The sequence below is a fragment of the Necator americanus genome, chromosome I (assembly GCF_031761385.1).
Source record: "Necator americanus strain Aroian chromosome I, whole genome shotgun sequence".
NCBI lineage: Eukaryota > Metazoa > Nematoda > Chromadorea > Rhabditida > Ancylostomatidae > Necator > Necator americanus.
The window spans coordinates 35,815,871-35,834,743 of record NC_087371.1 but is presented as its reverse complement, the minus strand read 5'-3'; the positions used below and the strand labels follow the sequence as shown (position 1 = coordinate 35,834,743).

General features: G+C 38.7%; 2 protein-coding genes across 7 annotated transcripts; both read right to left on the bottom strand.

Annotated features, from left to right (window-relative positions):
• Window positions 1-1,108: 1,108 nt before the first annotated feature.
• RB195_007916 (uncharacterized protein) lies at window positions 1,109-7,065 on the bottom strand (the record flags this gene model as incomplete). Of its 3 annotated transcripts, XM_064181806.1 has the most annotated exons (14): window positions 1,109-1,225; window positions 1,291-1,471; window positions 2,632-2,742; window positions 2,869-3,016; window positions 3,071-3,246; window positions 3,543-3,646; window positions 3,710-3,794; window positions 3,854-3,998; window positions 4,724-5,075; window positions 5,130-5,456; window positions 5,569-5,691; window positions 5,760-5,822; window positions 6,697-6,773; window positions 7,026-7,065. In XM_064181806.1, the coding sequence occupies 14 exons, from the start codon at window positions 7,063-7,065 to the stop codon at window positions 1,109-1,111; spliced, it is 2,049 nt and encodes a 682-aa protein (XP_064038566.1). The 3 variants fall into 3 exon arrangements, with proteins under 3 accessions (XP_064038566.1, XP_064038568.1, XP_064038567.1); XM_064181808.1 differs by lacking the exons at window positions 5,130-5,456; window positions 5,569-5,691; window positions 5,760-5,822; window positions 6,697-6,773; window positions 7,026-7,065 and having other exon boundaries at window positions 4,724-4,856; XM_064181807.1 differs by lacking the exons at window positions 1,109-1,225; window positions 1,291-1,471; window positions 2,632-2,742; ... (3 more) ...; window positions 3,710-3,794; window positions 3,854-3,998 and adding an exon at window positions 5,517-5,558 and having other exon boundaries at window positions 5,062-5,075; window positions 5,130-5,205; window positions 5,280-5,456; window positions 5,632-5,691.
• A 51-nt stretch (window positions 7,066-7,116) lies between these two features.
• RB195_007915 (uncharacterized protein) lies at window positions 7,117-18,594 on the bottom strand (the record flags this gene model as incomplete). Of its 4 annotated transcripts, XM_064181804.1 has the most annotated exons (36): window positions 7,117-7,185; window positions 7,276-7,421; window positions 7,491-7,596; window positions 8,234-8,391; window positions 8,847-8,940; window positions 8,994-9,156; window positions 9,222-9,394; window positions 9,472-9,634; window positions 9,937-9,983; window positions 10,042-10,209; window positions 10,274-10,385; window positions 10,457-10,623; window positions 10,930-11,069; window positions 11,148-11,272; window positions 11,336-11,474; window positions 11,527-11,643; window positions 13,541-13,568; window positions 13,639-13,687; window positions 13,808-13,883; window positions 14,012-14,054; window positions 14,160-14,305; window positions 14,368-14,473; window positions 14,528-14,685; window positions 14,737-14,833; window positions 15,136-15,298; window positions 15,395-15,567; window positions 15,653-15,818; window positions 16,221-16,267; window positions 16,320-16,487; window positions 16,580-16,691; window positions 16,812-16,978; window positions 17,124-17,263; window positions 17,810-17,934; window positions 18,121-18,250; window positions 18,326-18,442; window positions 18,561-18,594. In XM_064181804.1, the coding sequence occupies 36 exons, from the start codon at window positions 18,592-18,594 to the stop codon at window positions 7,117-7,119; spliced, it is 4,332 nt and encodes a 1,443-aa protein (XP_064038563.1). The 4 variants fall into 4 exon arrangements, with proteins under 4 accessions (XP_064038563.1, XP_064038565.1, XP_064038564.1 ...); XM_064181805.1 differs by lacking the exons at window positions 7,117-7,185; window positions 7,276-7,421; window positions 7,491-7,596; ... (11 more) ...; window positions 11,336-11,474; window positions 11,527-11,643 and adding an exon at window positions 13,262-13,415 and having other exon boundaries at window positions 13,541-13,687; XM_064181803.1 differs by lacking the exons at window positions 13,541-13,568; window positions 13,639-13,687; window positions 13,808-13,883; ... (15 more) ...; window positions 18,326-18,442; window positions 18,561-18,594 and adding an exon at window positions 12,834-12,873.
• Window positions 18,595-18,873: the final 279 nt, after the last annotated feature.

Genomic DNA, 18,873 nt, shown 5'->3' with positions numbered 1-18,873 from the left:
CTGGCGCGCTCCAGTCGAACTCCCTGTAGAAAATAGTGCGCCAGCACGCCTGAAGCCATATCTTCCGGGCCGTTTTTACGGCGTTAGGAAGAAATGGACGGAATCACCCCCTCTCCCTAGTCTCCCATCCCGGATACTGAAATTAGTACTACCTCAGATTCGTGGAGTGATGCCTTTAATGGAGTTATCTAGTTATTCGGGCGGGTGTAGCGCAGTTGGTAAGAGGTTCCGCTGCAACTCCATGGTCAATTGATGGTTTGAAACCCTTCTAGACTCAACCAAGCTTTTACATCGTTCCGAGGTTGATGAACTGCTACCACACTTGTTTCGGAGGACAAAACATTGACTTGATGGATCGGCTAACCCTCGTAACTCAATGTATAGCCTAGACATGCATCCATAAACCTCAAAATAAAATCAAAAAAAAATCAAAATCAAAATCTTAAAATAAATCAAATCTCGATCTCAAAATATAGTAGAGTTAAAACCACATGAAGCCCATGCATTTGCGTTCGCGCTCAAAAAAACGCAGTGGAAGCAGCAGTTGGAATTAAGGTGGGACCATCGCAAACCTAAGGGTCCCAATACGCTCCACCGAGGGAAGTCCCGTACGTAATTGCACCGTGCTTCATGTCGTTTTGATCCTACTATATTTCGAATTGAACGGGAACGCGTTGGAGTATCCGAAGCGTATTGATTAACGCTGGACACCTCATCCATCTGATTCACCTTGCTATTACTCGAAAAAACCATACCTTTTGGTGAAGACATTGAAAACAACAAAAAACAAAAACAAACAAAAAACAAACAAACAGGCATAGGAAAATTTAGTCAAATTCAAAACATAAACTCATCAAAATAACAAAATGAGAGATGAGCAGACTGAAATTTATCACGATTCACCTATGTTCTGTCATTCTAAATGGCAGTTTTAGTTGTCTTAATTTCACTTTAGCTACATTTCGGGTCTTCATATCAATTTCATGTACAGTACTCTTTAAACAACTATAGAATATTCTCAAACTTTGAAAAAATAAGAAACTTATGCAACAAAAACTGAGCAACTGTTAGTACTAAAACCTATCTTCTAGCTTACAATGACATCATATCAATAAGTCACCAAGAACGAGGAACGTTCAGGAATTCCAGGAGTCTCTTCCATTACTGGCAGAAAATAAGTTTCTGGATTCACTTTTTGAACAAATTCAGCATAGGATGGGAGTTCCTGGAACGACTTCGAATAAATGAGTGTTTTGAGAAATAAACAGAAGAAAAATCCGCTCAACGAACATCATACTGCCAATCCTGGCGGTTGAACCTCAACATTCTTCGACGCATCCAATCTCGAAGCGATAGGCGACCTGTGCAGCGTGCACGTTCAACATGTAGTGAAAATCGATCATCGCTAAGCACATATGCATTGGGACCCCATTCTACGGCTGCTAGTAAGACGAGGAGATCGTCTTCGGATCTGGAAACACAATAGTAAAAATCTAAAAGAACTTAAAACACGTCTAAAAGCGGGATAATGCAGCAGCTGCTGCAAACGTCGCTCCTTCTACTATCATTTTTTTTTCTAAACAAAACAATTAATAACATTATTTCGGTAGGTCAACAAAGCCTATGAGATACAAGGGTCCGTTGGGCTACAGTAGAAATTTATTGGGGCACTGAACAGATCGAGAGCACCGAAAAATTCAACATTGCAAAGTTACTCCTGAACGTAAGGATTTTTAACTATTTCTAGGAATTTTCTACAATTTCTACGGAGGAATTGAAAGAGATTCACCAGAGAACTTAGCGCGTCATCTCCTTACGATACGTTTTACGTCGAACGTATTGAATTAAAGTCCAGTACGTTCCTTTACGATAAATTTCTATTGGTCTCCATTCCAAAAGAAACGCTAATTTACGCTTACAGTCGGTTGGTCTGTGGATAAAGTAATATGATCTGATTTCGATCCACATAATTTTACATTTATCGTTACAGTGATCTCGGCACAACAACAGGTATACCTCACACTTTCACGGTTGGGACTACTCCAGACTGCACCAAATTTTGCACTGTCATTCAAAATATTCATAGAATGAGCTCTGAGATCTCTTTAGATATTTCCTTTTTGTAAAGTGTCTGGTTCTTTTACTTCTTTTACAGACTCCTAAACATATATTCCTTTTTTAAACTATTATTATATATTCTTCCTTTTTTGCTTTGTGTCGTTTACCACGAGTTTGTTTTGCTTTCTTCTTGTCAACAGAGCCACGACAATGTGATAGGTGAATAAATAAATAAATAAATAAATACAAAAATAAATAAATGCATGAATAAATAAATAAATAAATAAATATTTAACATATAAATACTAGAGAATACACTAATACAATATAAGCAGCCACCCCCAACGGCTTGGAAACAAGTACAGAGTCTAAAAATAACTATACTATGCCTGTCGACCTAATTCTTATAAAAATCCTGCATTTACAAGTTTCCCTTTATGTTTAAAATAAGTGAAAAAAGGACCGCGTGAAAGAAAAACCAACCAAAAAAAGAAATACCAAGAAAAACCATGGTGCAAACCACATCAAAATAAAATTCCAATTAAAAGATAAAAGCTCACTAAAAAAACTTACAGTGTGGAGCAGGAGAAAACCCGAACTTGGCCTCGCCATCGAACGTTCTTCAACTTCTCAACTAGAAACGGTCGTGTTACTAAGACAGCATTTTCATATTCGGCCGCCAACCTAAATCAGTCTTTTTTCTCTTGAATTTTATTCGAGACCCAACTGTCCCCTATGTTGACCCTCGTCCTCAGAGGCAATAAAAACTCACTGAAATTAAAATGAGGGAAAATACAACCCTGAAAGCACCTGTTTGTTATCCTCACAAGTGGCTCGAGACCTTTTAATGCTCCATGAAAAACGTTCAACGAATCGATGATGATAGCCTTTTCGTGAGCTCTCGACCATGATCGAATGCAGCGTCGCATTCCTTCCACTTCCTTTTTAGTGACACTTCCTGAAATTCTACTTCTGGGACCGAACCAAATAAGTTTTCAAAGTGAGAACTTACCACTGCCTCTGCAAAGTTCATTTAACATATTATTAAGATCTGCTTTAAGACAATTGAAGTCTAATTCGTCGATAGGTTCTTCTTTGGGGACGGAAAATGGTAAAGTCTTTCCTGAGAGTGTACTGAACGTCCCTTGCTTTGTTACATTAACTGGATTTGCTTGGGAGCCACAAACTCTGAAAGAAAAACTTCTTCTAAAATACTACATCAAAACAAAATTGAGTACACAAAACTGTTCCATAGTTCCAAATTTATGACCTCAATTCTCAGCTAAGATGGTCAAATTTTGGAATTTTTCAGCCTGCAGCGTATTTCCCTCAAATTTTGTGCAATAATATAATTCATTAATGAATAGAATAATACTGCTAAAGAAGATCCAAACAGACTGAACAAACAGATTCCAGAACAATTCATTGTTATAATGAAATTACATCTCTACTTGCGTCTCTTAGGATGTCCGAAAATAACTCACTTCAGGATACTGGAGGTATATTTGGACCACTGCAACTGGGACAAAGGCTGACGTTCTTGTGAAAGCGCATTCATATACCATTCCACCACATCCAGCTTTCTTTTCTGAACACTGCCATTAGATCGGAGACAACCACCGTATTTAGAGCTCAAAACATGAAAACTTACCGGATTCCTAATGACAAAATCAACTATATGAAAAACCAAGTAGGGTGAGTAGTGAGCAGATAAGGGACACGATTCCATGATTAGCCTTAAAGTCAAGGATGACGTTAGGTTGAAGCAAGTAAAATAACACTGATTAAAATGTACTTGAAAATGGGCCATTGTTCCGATTCGAGGGCAGCACATGCCAGATTCTGATGGATTTCTTGACGATAGATGGAATGCTTGAATGCTTCTTTGGAAAATGTGGAAACGGCATGATTCGGATCAGTCACATAGTCCAGTAAGCTGTCTGAAATTAACAGCGAGTAACTATTTGTTTAGTTCCAGCGGAAAATAATTAATTATTTCGATGAAAGGACTATTAGCAGGATTACTAGAGTACGGTAGACAGTCCTTAATACAGGGTGAGCTCGAGTAGAATTGATATGGTCGAGCCAAACCAGCATGAACTCAGTACAGTTGCGTAAGCGGCTTCGATTGAAGCGCCTGGTGGAGCTGGCGGCTGGAATCGAGGTGGACCATCGGAAACTACAGCGATAGGAGATGTTCCACCACGATCCTAACCGCTACGCTTCGAGCACAGCAGCTCATGCAACTTCCTCGATCTTCATATCGTTTTGACCCGAGTTTTAGGGGGATTTCACAAAAAAAAAGTAGCTATGCGTGTACGCTTCTTGGGTCTACGCAATAAGGATTTCGATTCCTCGAGAACATCGAACGTAAACGAGAAAATAAATTGGCATAATGTTCAAATATAGCGCGCAAGTAGTAACGCAGAATTACTCACTGTTTAATAGGGCATTTATTCCTAATCTACTTTTTTATTTACAGATGTGAGCAAACGCAAATCATTCTCTATGAACGACTGAAGATTGCCAAAAGACCCTTTCCTATCTACAACACGACTCGGATATGCAAAAGTGCAAGAATCAGTAGTCGTTCAGACTTTGGGACTAAGAAAAAGTCCCCAATATCAAAAAAAAAAAAAGATATAAGGTCTTTCAAAAGGCTCACGAATTGTGATCGACATTGACTTAGGTAGACGAAGTCCTTTCAGCTGATCTCGCAGACTACCGGCAAGACTGACAGTGTCACCAAATTCTTCCGTCCTCGACGAATGGCTCCTCAGCGAGCAGCGTCTGTGCATCTCGGCATTCGCCAACAGTCGCGCTGCTTCGAGCAAAGCGGGTGCAGAGAGAGTGTTCAGACGACTTTGAATCACTTCGCATGCAAACTTGAACTTGTGGCAGAGGCGAAGAGAAGAGAGAAAGCGATGGAAATTGGTGTGAAGAGGAATCTCACTAGCCGAAGATAAATTTGAAAAATCCACCACTTTAAGCAGTGGATGCGAGTCAACAGGTTCCTCCTAAATATAACATATAAGCGTAAGAAATGAAGGAAATAAACAAACAAAGCTCACCTCGACCAATGACAAAATGAACGAGTATTCCTGGATGTTCATAATCGGTTCCATATTGGAATGCGATGGATCCATCCTTAGTTTTTTCGAAATATCTTGAGGTTGGACCTTTGGTAATACAGTAAGCTTTGCAGTTTCTTCCAAACTAACATTTAGCGACTTTTCTTTCAGTACCCCTTCCTTTATTGGAAGAGACAAAGGAGGATCAACACCAATATCCACATAAGACTGCAATGGAATTTTCTTAGCAGCAACAGATTTCCGCCGGCGAGGTGGTTTACTAGCTGCGTTGGATAGGTCTCTTATCCTTGAAGGCGCCCAGAGTACCTAAAGATTCAATTTCGTTGAAAGATTGTAGTAAAAAAAAGTTTAACAAGCAAACCGCACCCTAATGTTAATTCTTTTTATCGCCGAGAGCATTTTTATCTGCTATGTTCACTCCTTGTTCAGCTATTGTCCGCTTATAACGCTCAAAATTATGTTTTCTTATAAAATGGTCCACCCAAGATGCGGGACAACTGCCTCTGAATGTTTTTAGTTCAGCGCGACACGCTCGAGATGCCTGAAGTGAAAAAAAAGGAAGAGTTAGAAAGTGCAAGGATACAGGAAGTACTTTCAGAATGTAAAAACCTGATCTTCTGTTTTTCCCGCGTCTAATCCTTTGTCAACACACTCCAAGTATTCGTCTCGAGCCTGCAATAGAGTTTAGAAGGACGAGCTCATTTCAGAGTGAACACCACAACTGTGTTCCTTTTTCATCACACAGTAATTAGATACAATAATCGAGCAGTAGCCTTAACAGGAAGATACTGTGACATTCAAACGCAACCTGAATGTGGGCAAATTTCATTCAGTATATAATTTCTAGTCAACTATGTTAGTGCTTTTAGGGTGTTCACAAAAATGTCCCATTTCGAGTGTGAACCTCCTCTCCTTCACTTGCTCGACCAAGGACAAAGGAATAATATCCTAACACGTTATATTTAGAAACCAAGTCTTCTCCTCGTAATTATTGAAACGGATCGGATTTTTTCGCATCAAATCAAATCTATATCAATCACTCATCAATTTTTCAGTCAACATCGATCTAGTGCAGATCTTACCAAAAAAGATTTAGTTCTAACTTCTCAACGGAGAAATTTAAGTTTGGGCATTAAGAAAACCATCCGTTCAGTCCAACTACCAGACAGCCAAATGCTTTTTCTTTTTTTCAGAATGAAGGTGGAAGGACTGAAAGGACATGTTTCACTACGTAATAAGGAATAAGGATAGGATCACTGTTTAAGAATAAATCGAGGGGCTTGGTGCATCCCGAAGGGACCAACCAACATTTCCTTTACTAGGAGAAAAAACTGAAATTCATCCACAATAAAAAAAGCGCATTCCACCTATTTGGAAAGGATTTTGAAAAATGACACAATATGATCCACTATTTTCTCAGAAGCATTCTTCCTAATTCTCAAAGAATAATGCCATTTCTAGCTTTAAATACCAAGTTACAGCTTCGCAGTCGAAGTAAAAATGCAATGCTCATTAAAAAAATCGTGGTGCAGTCTCTACAACAAACCTGATGACAGCGCTGCCTGTCTTTTTTCAGTGCAGTCGATTTTCCGCCTTCGGACATCACCGTCCGACCAACACCGTCTAAAAATTTACAACGTTGATTACAATTATTACGTTGATCTTATTTACTACATTGATCCCGTCAATTGATGAGAAAATCCAACAATGCTAAGAAGATAAGCATTACGTTCAAGAAACGTTGCATTTCACCACAAAGTAAGCAAGACCGAGGAACAAACCTTTATCAGTAAATAAAGTGAACAAAAGAAGAAAAAAAAAAAGAAATAACAGGGAACATGATAATGGTACGTTCAAAATTCCAAAAAAAATTACTTCTTCTCTTTTCAGAACGTTTTGTAGAATCTGCATTCATTTGAAAGTGTTAACAGTGAATTTTCTCTTCAAATGCGCTCCTTCTCAAATATTATTCTCCTTCACTGGAATGTTCTCTCGCTTTAATCATAAAAGTGTCATCGTTGCAGCGACCGACAATCTGAAAAAAAAATCTCAAAAAAATTGACAAAAAAAAATATGAAGTGCTATAACAATGATATAAGGAAGGAAGAAAGTAGGGTCCCCTCACCAAAAACGAAACAATAAGGAAAGCAATTCCAATCCCGAACATAATGTATTCAAATGATGTGTCAATCACAAGATATAGACGTAAGTTCTCAATTCTGTAGTGAGATTCTGTCCACGTCGAAAATGTGTTGTTAGTGAAGTTGTAACCTGCAGAGAAAATAAAAAATAAAACTAAAAGTTCTCATAAATCGATCAAATAGTACGAAAACAGCATACCTTTAATTTGAAATGCGGGAGAAACCACTTCGAATAAAGATACAGGCGTACGATAACAATGACGTATTCCAGAATTCGGATCCACTTGCCAAATATAGTAGTATACCTTTGAATGAAGATGATGAAGAATGAGAGTTTCGTACGAATAGGAAAGAAAAATGTGCTGAAATTCAAACATGTCCACAGCACCTAATAAATAAATTTTAAATAATCTTTGTAAAATTCATTCAGTAGAACTTATAAAGGTGTTTAACGGGGTACTTTCTTGATCGTTCTAATCTTGTAACAGTACGGTAACACATATGCTGTTCCATTAGTTCGCGATAGCTGACAATGACACTGCGGATGTGGTTCCTTAGGACTGTTTAGCCTCGAAGAAAGGAGAAAACTTGTAGAATTACGAGACCCCGTCACTTTCTTTGTTTAAAACCATTTTTATTTATTCTCACTTCACAATCACAAACTGAATCCAGTTAGACTTTTTTTCTTTGTTTTCAAAACAATTCAACTATAGTAGCAACAAAACGACATGAAGCGCGGTGCAGTTGCGTAAGCAGCTGCGCCTGAAGCAGTGCAGTGGAACGTAGCAGTTAGGACTTATTCCGCTACCTAATGCATGTCTAAATACCCCATTTGTGTTGTAGACTTTGCTAAACAAACTTGACTTTGTAAATACAGAAAGAGATCGTTTGACAAAACTCGTCATTATGAAGAATGAGTTTTGTGAAAGAGATCAAACTCACATGCTGATTCTTAGCCAGCTTCTCACATGATACTGAATCAGTAACGTTAATTGTAGTAGATGTCGAGCCAATTGCGTAATTAAGTGCAAAAAAAGCAAATGGGCGTAAACTGTTGCGAGAACCAGCAGAAATATAGGTTGACTTTCCAGGATAAAAATCTGCAACTAATATATTAGCTTATAAACTGTGAACTTTATGTAAAAAACTAATGGTAGGGAAATATCGGAATTATTCTATTTTACAAACTCAAAAGTATTTAAGAAAATCTCCTCGAAACGCCTATTTGACTCGTTAGCAGAAGAAAGACTGAAGAATTGTTCTTTGTTCCATTTTATTTCACAAATCGCTCCAGAATGTCAGAAATTTAAAGCTCTGAACTATTTCGCAGAAGAAGTTCGAGTTCAAATGCAAAAATTTCATCTTACATTCTTCCAGATCGAGTCAAGCGACTTGAATGCAAGAGCAATTGCAGGAGAGTTTGCCTTCGTGGTGAGACCCTTTCCACGAGCTCCAAAGATAGGCAAAGGTCCCACCTTGGAGGCGAACACTCTCGTAACTGTTTACGCAACGTAGAAAGGTAGTATTAAGTGTATAACTTAGTCAAGTTACATGCCTGGTCGTATATGTTGACTAAGGTCCATCTTCTTGAAAAAATCACATTCAATCCAATTCGGTGAGTCGATGAAGCACTCAACAAGAACGGACACCTACGAAAATAAAAAGTAGAATGTGTGGAAAATAGTATATAAAAAAGACGTACAAAATCCCTATCAATTTCAAGCGAAATATTGGCAGAAGGATTCAAGCGAACATGATCGGCAGCAGCATAGAGGAGAGAACTGGCAGCAAGAGTGATTTCCGAGATGGCTGCCGATCGCTGCTCAGCGGTCCAATTGACACTATCAAGCATAGAGTTGATGCGGCTATAATTCAATACCAGTAAGTAGGGGAACTCGACGAAACAACAACAGTCAGAGTCAGATCTTACCGATATTCATACTTGTTACTAAATGGTGCCAGGACTACTCCTTTTATAGAACGAGAGAATCGAGCGAAAGAATGCCAGCTTGAAGGAGGCATCCGAGAACTGGCAGTGGGATAGTTAAGTGAGCCTCCAACCGCCTCAGCTCCCCTAGATAGTGAATCCAGCATATTTTTTAGCTGAAAATAACGATGTTAGAGTAAGTAAATAATAACAACATGTCACAGTGGAACAGTGGAATGGAGTTGACACCAACTTTATCACTCTGAAACTGTTCACCATCAGCAAGGATGTTAAGCGTAGAACCATCACCAGTTCCCAGTTGCTGAACTTCAATGATCGCATCCAACTGTGGAATCCCGATTAAGTCAAGCTGAGGTACCGAAACACTTTTCAGCTTTCGCGGAAATGCTTCTATCCTACGAGAATAAAATGTTGACTTATGACAATAAGATCAGAGTTTTTATGGGTGTTTTTTTTTGCAGGAAGATAATCTCAAAACACTTTGAGCCTAAATCTGAACGCACGAACGTATAACGGTTGAAGCTCGAGTAAAAATGAAAATTCGAGTAGACGTATAGATCTAACACGTATTATAGAGATAAGGAAGTACAGTTTCACTAACAAACGTATTCCGCTGCAGAAGCTAGAGGAATTGTAGTCAACAGGGGATTTTCAAGTACACTATCCATGTTTCTTAAGTAGGATTATCGTAACTTACGTCATGGAATAGGCAGCGTCGCTGCTTCCTATGTTTTCAAAGGACTCCTGTAAAATAATGAATGGAGGAGATAATTTTATTTAACGAAAAGAGTCCGTGACATACTCCATCGAAAAGAGCGATTAGAATGTATTTATTCGAAATAATCGCTGCTTCTTCAAAGGCCTCAGCATGTGATCCAATGGCACGAGCAACTGCTAGCACAGCTATAACAGACGTGATAGCACTGATGTCTCCAGGTGAAATCTCCGGAATTAATCCAAAACTGTCCATCTAAAACTGTTAGTTAGTGAGCATTCGCAAAAAAAAAGAATTACTGGTAGTTATGGAAACTAACCCGAGCTGATAATATCAAATAACTATTATCCGGAAGTTTAGATGAGGCATTATAGACCTTAGGAGGAAAATATGCCAAAATATTCACACCATTCAGAGGGTCACAGAAGGAACTTTAAAAAAGAACTAAGCCATGAAACAATCCTCCTAAAAATTAAAAAAGAAACAATGAATAAAAACGTACTCGCTCATTCCAAATGCTTCGCTGACTAATCGATTCCAGGACCGAGTTCTCCGGCTGCAAATTTCCGTAGAACCTGCACCCATGTTGAATAAACCGAATGACGCGCCACAAAACGGAAATGACACAGATGAAGTTCCTTTAGTTGGTACATTGAACATGTCGTGACACTGCAAATAGAATAATTTTGTTCTCTCATTCCCATTTTAAAAAGGACGTTTGTGAGCAGAATCCTTTAATAAGAACAGTGCTGGAACTCGATATGTTTGATTCCTTCCTCTTAAAAATCGACAATGCTATGAATACCACCAAAATTAGCTTTGCAACAATGTAAGGAAAACCATCAAACAATTATTTTCCAAAGATTTATAGCTTCTTCTTCGGCAACTATCAGATTTCGAAAATTTTTCTTCATTTGAATAGATTTACTCGATAACAGGATATTCACCAAAAGCAAACAGATTCCAAACAAATACCTTTTTTATAATCTCGATACTGGAATCGTTGTATACGTACAATATCTGCATTTTCCAGTCGATATTGCGAAGTCCTTCAAATAGGATATACCCGTGGTCATTCCAGGCGGTGGCGGATGAACATCCATCATTGTATGTATCTTGACAATAACAATAAACGCACAGTACAAAAAAAATCAAATTTAACAACTAATACAACTCCTAAATATTCTTCATACCACTGTTTGGATTCGGACATGCACCGTCATGCGAGAAACGTTCAGTTGGATCCAGCTCTGATTCAGAATCAATAACTATCAAGCCGGCAATACAACTTGACTCCAGGATACTATCGACGACAACACTAGAAAATTAGGAAGCAATTGAAAGACAAACATCAATGTAATCAATTGATATTGTATTGCACCGATTGATCGAATTTGTGCTTAGAACGACATGGTATTTTCCAAAATAGTCTTTAAAACGTTCTCTCCAACAATCACGCAGTTGTTTGAGTTCGTCCTCCTTCAGGAACACCACTACACCATTATAATCCGATTCGGAACCTAAAATCATGGATTTGGCTTCCGACATGCTTGACACTGAATATGAACGTACTGTGAAAGCCAAACTGATGTGTGCCGTTAAAGAGCCGGTAACCGGCTGAACCCTCGGTTACGTCTATCTCGATGTAGATTTTGTCAGCTATGACTTCTCCTTGACATAATGTGCATACTGAAAAGACTGATTCGGAAATGAAAAATTTACCAAAGTGCTATAGTCGGGTCAAAACGACGTTAAGCACGGTGCATTTGCGTACGCGCTCGAAACCGCGCGATGGAGGCAGCAGTTGGAGCCGAGGTGGATGCTGCCAGCAAGAGTTCTGGTACGCTCCGCAGCTCCGCCTCGAGAGAAGCCGCGTACGCAGATGCGTCGTGCTTCATGTCGTTTTGATCCTACTATACCTTAAAATATTCATTAAATTAATTAGTTGATTATTCGTAAAGGATTTCTGTAGAAGAAAATAAATCTGGATTTTACAAAAACGGCGGTGCACGGATGGAAGAAGAATTAATTTAATTATATTTTTTACAACTATATTTTATATCTGTTACATTTCAGGGATCTGGGCGATAATTTTGAAATACTTGGGGCGATTGGTAATACAGCAGCGAACACAACAAAAGATCATGGTGAGAAGAATTCGTCTTTTTTTGATACTGCACATTTCAATTCTGAGAAAGCCTTACTTATATTATTTGACATCATTTTTCCGCAAGAAAAAAAAAATTTAAAAAAAAATAAAAGAAGAAAAGAAAAAAGAAAATAATAACATGTCATGTAAATTTGAACGTAAATAGTTAACGCTTCAGGTGGACCAACCCGAAAAAATCGATTTTTCAATTCACTGGTTCTTACTTATAGAATCAGGTCGAAACTACCTGGTTCTCAGGGTAGTTACGTGTCTGTGTTGGAAGCGGTGACTTGGAGCTAACGGTAGGGATCGAAGGGGGGACTATCGCTAGCTTTGCTCGAACTGCAGCAATGAATTTAGCTGACGAAGTTTTCACCTAACCATTTCTCCTTAACTCCAAAGGAATCTCACCCACGGAGGTTTCTGAATATTCTCATCATGGATGCGATAGTCATTATAGGCAGATCTGTTGCAACGTTGCAAATCAGTAATGGAAGAGCGGTGCAGTGAGCTCTCCCTACATCTTGTAAACATTACGAAAACTGAGAAAGTTGGTACTACGAAGCGACTCAGTGGACATTTTTGAAACGAACGAATCATTTTGCTGATGATACGGGAATCAGAAAGAAATGAAAATAATTACCACGAAATGCTATTTCTAACGCTTTGAAGTTGCTACTGTTCAGTTATATGGAGTTCTAAGATGAAAACAAGGAGCGGTCAAACTCACCATATCCAAGAAAAGAAAGGAAGAGTAAGGAGTTAGCCATAAGCAACAACCTTTACGCCATCTCAAGCAGATGGTGACTGAAGTTGAAGTTGATAGGAACTTTCAATGCCACGTGGGATTTCTTGACGACACATGTTGGAAGGATACCGTTACGCAGTCAACTTTTACGTAATCCTTTTTTTGTTAAGCCTTAATTGATGCATTCTACCCAGAAATCTTAGGACTTCGCTGCCGCCACACTTTTACATGGAGAAGAACTTACAAGAACTTCCTTGAAATTCACATCAACACGCTCTATACATCAGAATCACTGTAGACTTCAGCTGCACGGATACAGCGCTTTACCACATAAAGTACATACAGCGGATGGAATACCAGAAAGAGATGATACCAAGATATAATGTGAATTATTGACCTCGCTAACGCTTTCACTGCGAACTGGGACCGGAGCTGCAAGTGTTCCACATATCTTCCAGAGTGGTGCAGTTAACTCCACCGCAGTTTTCCCACAGCAAGATGTTCCGTGGATCAGTAAAGGTGTCTCTTTTGAAGCGACACATACAAACCATTCCCGAGTAATTTCTAGAAGTTTATTTTCGAAAGAGCTTGCACATTGACTCGATTTTATATTAAACAAGGTACAAAGAACTGCCGATTTTCGAGAATAAAGAGGTGTTAGCAGAGAAAGCCAAAACAAAGCAACAGACCTTTCTCCTCGTTTATAAAAACCGGGATCTTCAGACTTCCTCATAGCTCTGTCATGTACGTTTGAAAAGATACATAAAGCCTGAATAATGATATCCACTATAGTATTCCATGTGTTTACAAACTGTCCACCATTCACAGCATACAAACTTTAAAGAAAGCAATTTATTAGATGAAACACCAAAAGGCTTCATTTACCGGAAATGAAGACAGTGTTCTCAACACAAGAGATCATAGAAATAACACTTGAAAAATCTAGCGGAACTTACAGAGTAGAATAGAATAGAAATTTTTGAAATACTCGGAAAGTAAGTGACGAGTTCAGCAAAATGAGGGAGAAAAAACCTTAAATCTTTGATTCGTCCTGATAACATACACGAAAATGAAACCAGCATTGATATGAAAATGATATGACTACGCTAATGGAAACATTATAGACTACAAAGGCTCTCCTTCCTCGGCGAGGCGTTCACCCTCGTCAATAATAAACGACTCTTCACTACATCGACCAACAACCTAAAAAAAAAGAAAAAAGTGGAAGATTTCAACTGAAATCTTCTCTAAATTCTTGAAATTCTTTCAGATTTTATCTGCTGTTCTAAACCGCAACTTCAAACTCACCAGAAAAGAAAATATTGCTATTGCGATTCCTAAGCATAACATAACTTTCTCGAAAGACTCTTGCTCTACGAGGTAGAGACGAAGATTATCGATATTATACAAAGATTCCGTCCAAGTAGAATATGTGCCGTTAGAGAAATCATATCCTAAAAAACTTTTCTATTGTCAGCATCCCCTCTGCTTGGATAGAAGAAAATATAAGGTTCACCTTCTATTCTAAACGCCGGAGAGCTTACTGTGTACGTCCCCATGGAAATACGATAACAGTAATGGGCACCAGTTTTCGGATCAGCTTGCCATGTATAAGCATACACCTACAAAAAAAAACACTTAGTCTTTTCAGGATTATGGTAACAATGAAGATTTACGTTCTGATCCTTTCCCAAGTCGTCACAAGTTTTCTCGTCCTTAACGTTGCTAGTATAGGAAGTTGATCCGGCTGCATATGTTGTTAACCATTCAACGAAAAAACGCAAAGGATTGCGATATCCAGCCGATACATATGTGGATTTCCCCGAATAGAAAGCTAGAACAAATCCATTCAAATTGAAATTGTAGGTGAAATCTCCTAGCATACCTGTTGAAGCTTTGAATCGACCACCATTAATTCTTTTGAAAAAATCGCACCTGAACCAATCGGGTTCATCAATGAAGCACTCGAATAACGAAGAAACCTGCAGTAATGGAAATTTCAAGATATTCAAGATAAGATTTTCAGCTTTCTAATATTAAAGGACCCGAAAATTAGAGATGCATGCTTCTGAAGCTAAGAAACAAGTAGTAGTAACTTGACAATTGAAAAAAAAAACAGCTATGAGTTCTTAGAAACAGTTTCTTACAACCAAAAAGCAACAGTTAAGAAGATGTTACAAAAAAGTCATCTTGTGGTGTTGAAGAAATCAGGAATAAGCTACCAAAAATTAGCACAAAGCTATTAAACGATGTGCTAGTGAATACAAACTCAGGGAAAACTTACAAAATCCTTGTCAATGTCCAATGCCATTTTCTGAGCAGTATCGAGACCAACGTGGTCTGCAGCAGCATTAAGCATAGCTCTTGCGGCAATCACTATCTCAGTAATAGCAGCTGATCGCTGTCCAGAAGTCCATTGAGCACGATCAAGAATAGAATTTATACGGCTAGAAAAAGACCAAATCATTGATTCTTACCATAAAAGTAGGACGCTAAGTAGTTGCTGGATTAAGTTCCTAAAATTATGCTGGAATTGAACAAACCGATAATTGTATTCATCTCGGAATGGCGCCAACACTACTCCACGTGTGGAAGGAGCTATGCGAGCAAACGAGTGCCAGCTCGCTGGAGGCATGCGGGACTTCTTTGTAGGTGCAACTAACGAACCCCCAGCAGCAATTGCTCCATCTGTTAGTGATTTGAGCAGGTCATCCAGCTATAATGGAGAATCAAACATTTAACTTCGACTTTTAGGATACAGTCTACAATGGGATCCAAGGAATTGAACAGAGACACGCTACCTTTCCTTGTTCGTACTGTTTCCCATCAGCACCAGCGTACAGTGATCCAGTTCCATCACCAGTACCAAGTTGCTGAACTTCTACGATACTATCCAATTGTGCAGCAATTATTGGATCGAGCTGAGCTTTCAAGTCGCTTCTCAGTTTTCTAGGGAACTCGCCATTGCTGGAAAACTCAAATTATAAGTTAAATATATAAGGAAAATTCTGCATTTTCGTCATCTTATTATCCAAACTTAACTTCAGAAAACATAGTACAAGGCTAGAAGGGCTTCAATATCAGCTGAGGAATAATTTGTACAAAAATGCTAGCATGTAATATGGTTCGCGGGCACGCTGTAGAGAAGAAAAGACAATGTCTACTTAAAATACTCAGCAAGAAATGTGGAAGAACTGAGCCTCCCTTCACTATCTTAGCCTCCTACTTATTTAATCTTACTACCTTCAACGTATGCGGTGCTTAAGTGAAGAAATTCACTTTTAGTTAGCTTAGCTCTGGTTCCTCCTCTATATTTGCAGTGATAAATTGTCAACTTTTTTTCCAAAACACAACCTAAGGGATACTTACATCATGTCGTATGCTGTGTCGCTGCTTCCTATGTAATCGAAGGACTCCTGAAAAATGTGTTAAATCTGAAACTGAGTCGGCGGAAAGGGACATACATACCCCATCAAAGAAGGCAACGATGACGTGACGATTCGATGTGTTCGCAGCACGTTCAAAAACATCTAGATGTTGACCTATAGCTCGAGTAGTGGTTAGTAGAGCAACGACAGAGGTGAGCACGCTGACTTCTCCAGGTGATACCTCCGGAATAAGCCCGAAGCTGTCCATCTGAATGAAAGTCTATGACTTTACATGATAGGAACCTCGGACAATACTATTCAATTCAATTTTCTCAAATAAGTTGGAGGAAATGCAATCACCCTGGAGCATAGCATCAAATATCTAGCAGAATAGGGAGTAGCAGTTGCGTTGTAAACCTTAGGAGGCAAGTAAGCCATGACGTTGACACCGACAAGAGGGCTACATAGGTCACTGGAGCAAGAAATCAATACAATATTGACGAGAAAATACCCACAAATCAGTAGTTGTTGAGACTTAGTAAATCAGAGAAAGCCTGTGATAAGGGCTTATTACAGGAAGGAAGAAACATACTCTTTATTTTCAATGCTCAGATCGAATAAACGAGACCAAGGTTTACTTCTCCTGTAACAAATCTCGCTTGAACCCGCAGCTGTGCTGAATACACCGAAAGAAGCAGCACAGAATGGAAAGGACACGAATGAAGCTCCGTCCTTGGGTACATTGAACAAGTCATGACACTAAAAACATTAGTGTTAAAAGAAAAGTAATAACGATACATAAGTTGGAAGTAACAGGTTTCCGATCATACGTGTGATACAAAGTAAAGTAAGGGTAAAATTAGTTTTCCTGAATTTATCGACAGCTGATGAACAAATTACTTACTTTCTTGACTGCATCTACATGAGTTTTGTTAAACAAATAAAGTATCTGCATCTTCCAGTCAATATTTCTGAGACCATCAGATAGTACATATCCTTTCTCGTTCCAATGGTTAGTAGTAGCACATCCTTCCGTATATACACCTAAAAATTTGTGCACTAAAAAAATCTCACGCCTTAGTTATAGCAAATACTCACAAGAGTGTTGAATTTTATACAATTTTAAAGATTTTTTATTTATTGCTCCCACATTTTATTACATGTATTTTATTTCGAAGAATGGGCTGACTGGAAGAATCTGCAGAGACGGGAAATTCCATAACAAAATCGTACTCATAGATGGGATAGTCGGAGCCGGTGCTCTGACCTCCTTCACTTTTGAACGGTTGGCGAAATTACCCTATCACTTTTGGGCGATTGGCGAAAGGACCCCACTTGAGCTGCACCCCATGAGCTAAACCCCCTTCCCCTGAGGAGGGTCCGGCTTCTCCCTATCGCACCTATGATCGTATTGAATGCACTGATTTTTCCAAATGATATCAGATGTTATTTAGATTTTACAGTACCAGACTTTTAAAACATTAGTCCTCTTCAACAAGCTCTATCCGACCCTTTGATTTGAGTACACACAGTCCAAACCAATTTGAACGACGTTCATTGATTACACATGATTTTAGTAAATGATCATACCACTTTTTGGGTTAGGACAAACTCCATCGTGTGACAGAGGTTCACTTGGATCGATGTTCGACTCGGGATCGGTTATCATTAAACCAGCGATGCAAGTCGATTCCAAAATATTCTGCACGAGGGACCTAAACACATATTTTAGAGACCCAAAGCAAATAAATTTCTTTGAAAATTAGTTTGTAAATAAAGCAAACTGAATATGAAATTAGCCGGAACGAATGTACTAGCCTCGCCGCTTGTATTACAAGCTCAATCTGCAGTTACTGAATGCAACAGGAAGTGCTTTCGAAAGAATTCTAACAGAGTCCTACCTATCAATCGTATCAGCGGACAAAACGACATGATATTTGCCGAGGTAGCCACGAAATCGACTCCTCCAGCAATCTAACAATCCAGCCCGTTCTCCTTTTTTCATCATAACCACAACACCACGGGAGTCCGCTTTTGAACATGAAAATTCAAAACCGTACAGAAGGAAACAAAATCTACGAAAATGCGAAAGGAAGGAGGACATACTGTGGAATCCGAACTGATGCGTTCCATTGAAAATTCGGTAACCAGCTACGCCTTCTACAACTGGTATTGTAACGTAGATGTCATCTGATAGACCTTCTCCTCGACAAATTGTAAAAGCTAAATATAAAAATAAAGAAGCAGTCACAAAAATGCAAAAAAAAATACCGTAAAAAATGAATCTTGAAAAAAAAAACTTGGAAATCTAATGATTGAAGAAGGACCTTTCAAAACTCACATAGAAACAGAAGGCTGGAATGTAGTATGAACATATTCGTCTGAAGTAAGGACAGCTAGCACATCCTGCTATATAAATCCGACGATATTAGAAGAATTAAGACCGATCACAAACATTCAGTGCTCCAAGAAGCCAATAACGGAATTCGACAGCAAAAAATAACGTTTAGAAAATCAGAACCATGAATTAGAACTAAATCCCAACAGGGGCTCGAAGCAGAAGTTATGAAAGTGCAAACGTCAACGAATCCCATTTTTCTCATGAATTGCAACACACCAGACCATTAAACTGTTGCACTTTCATTTCCCAGTGA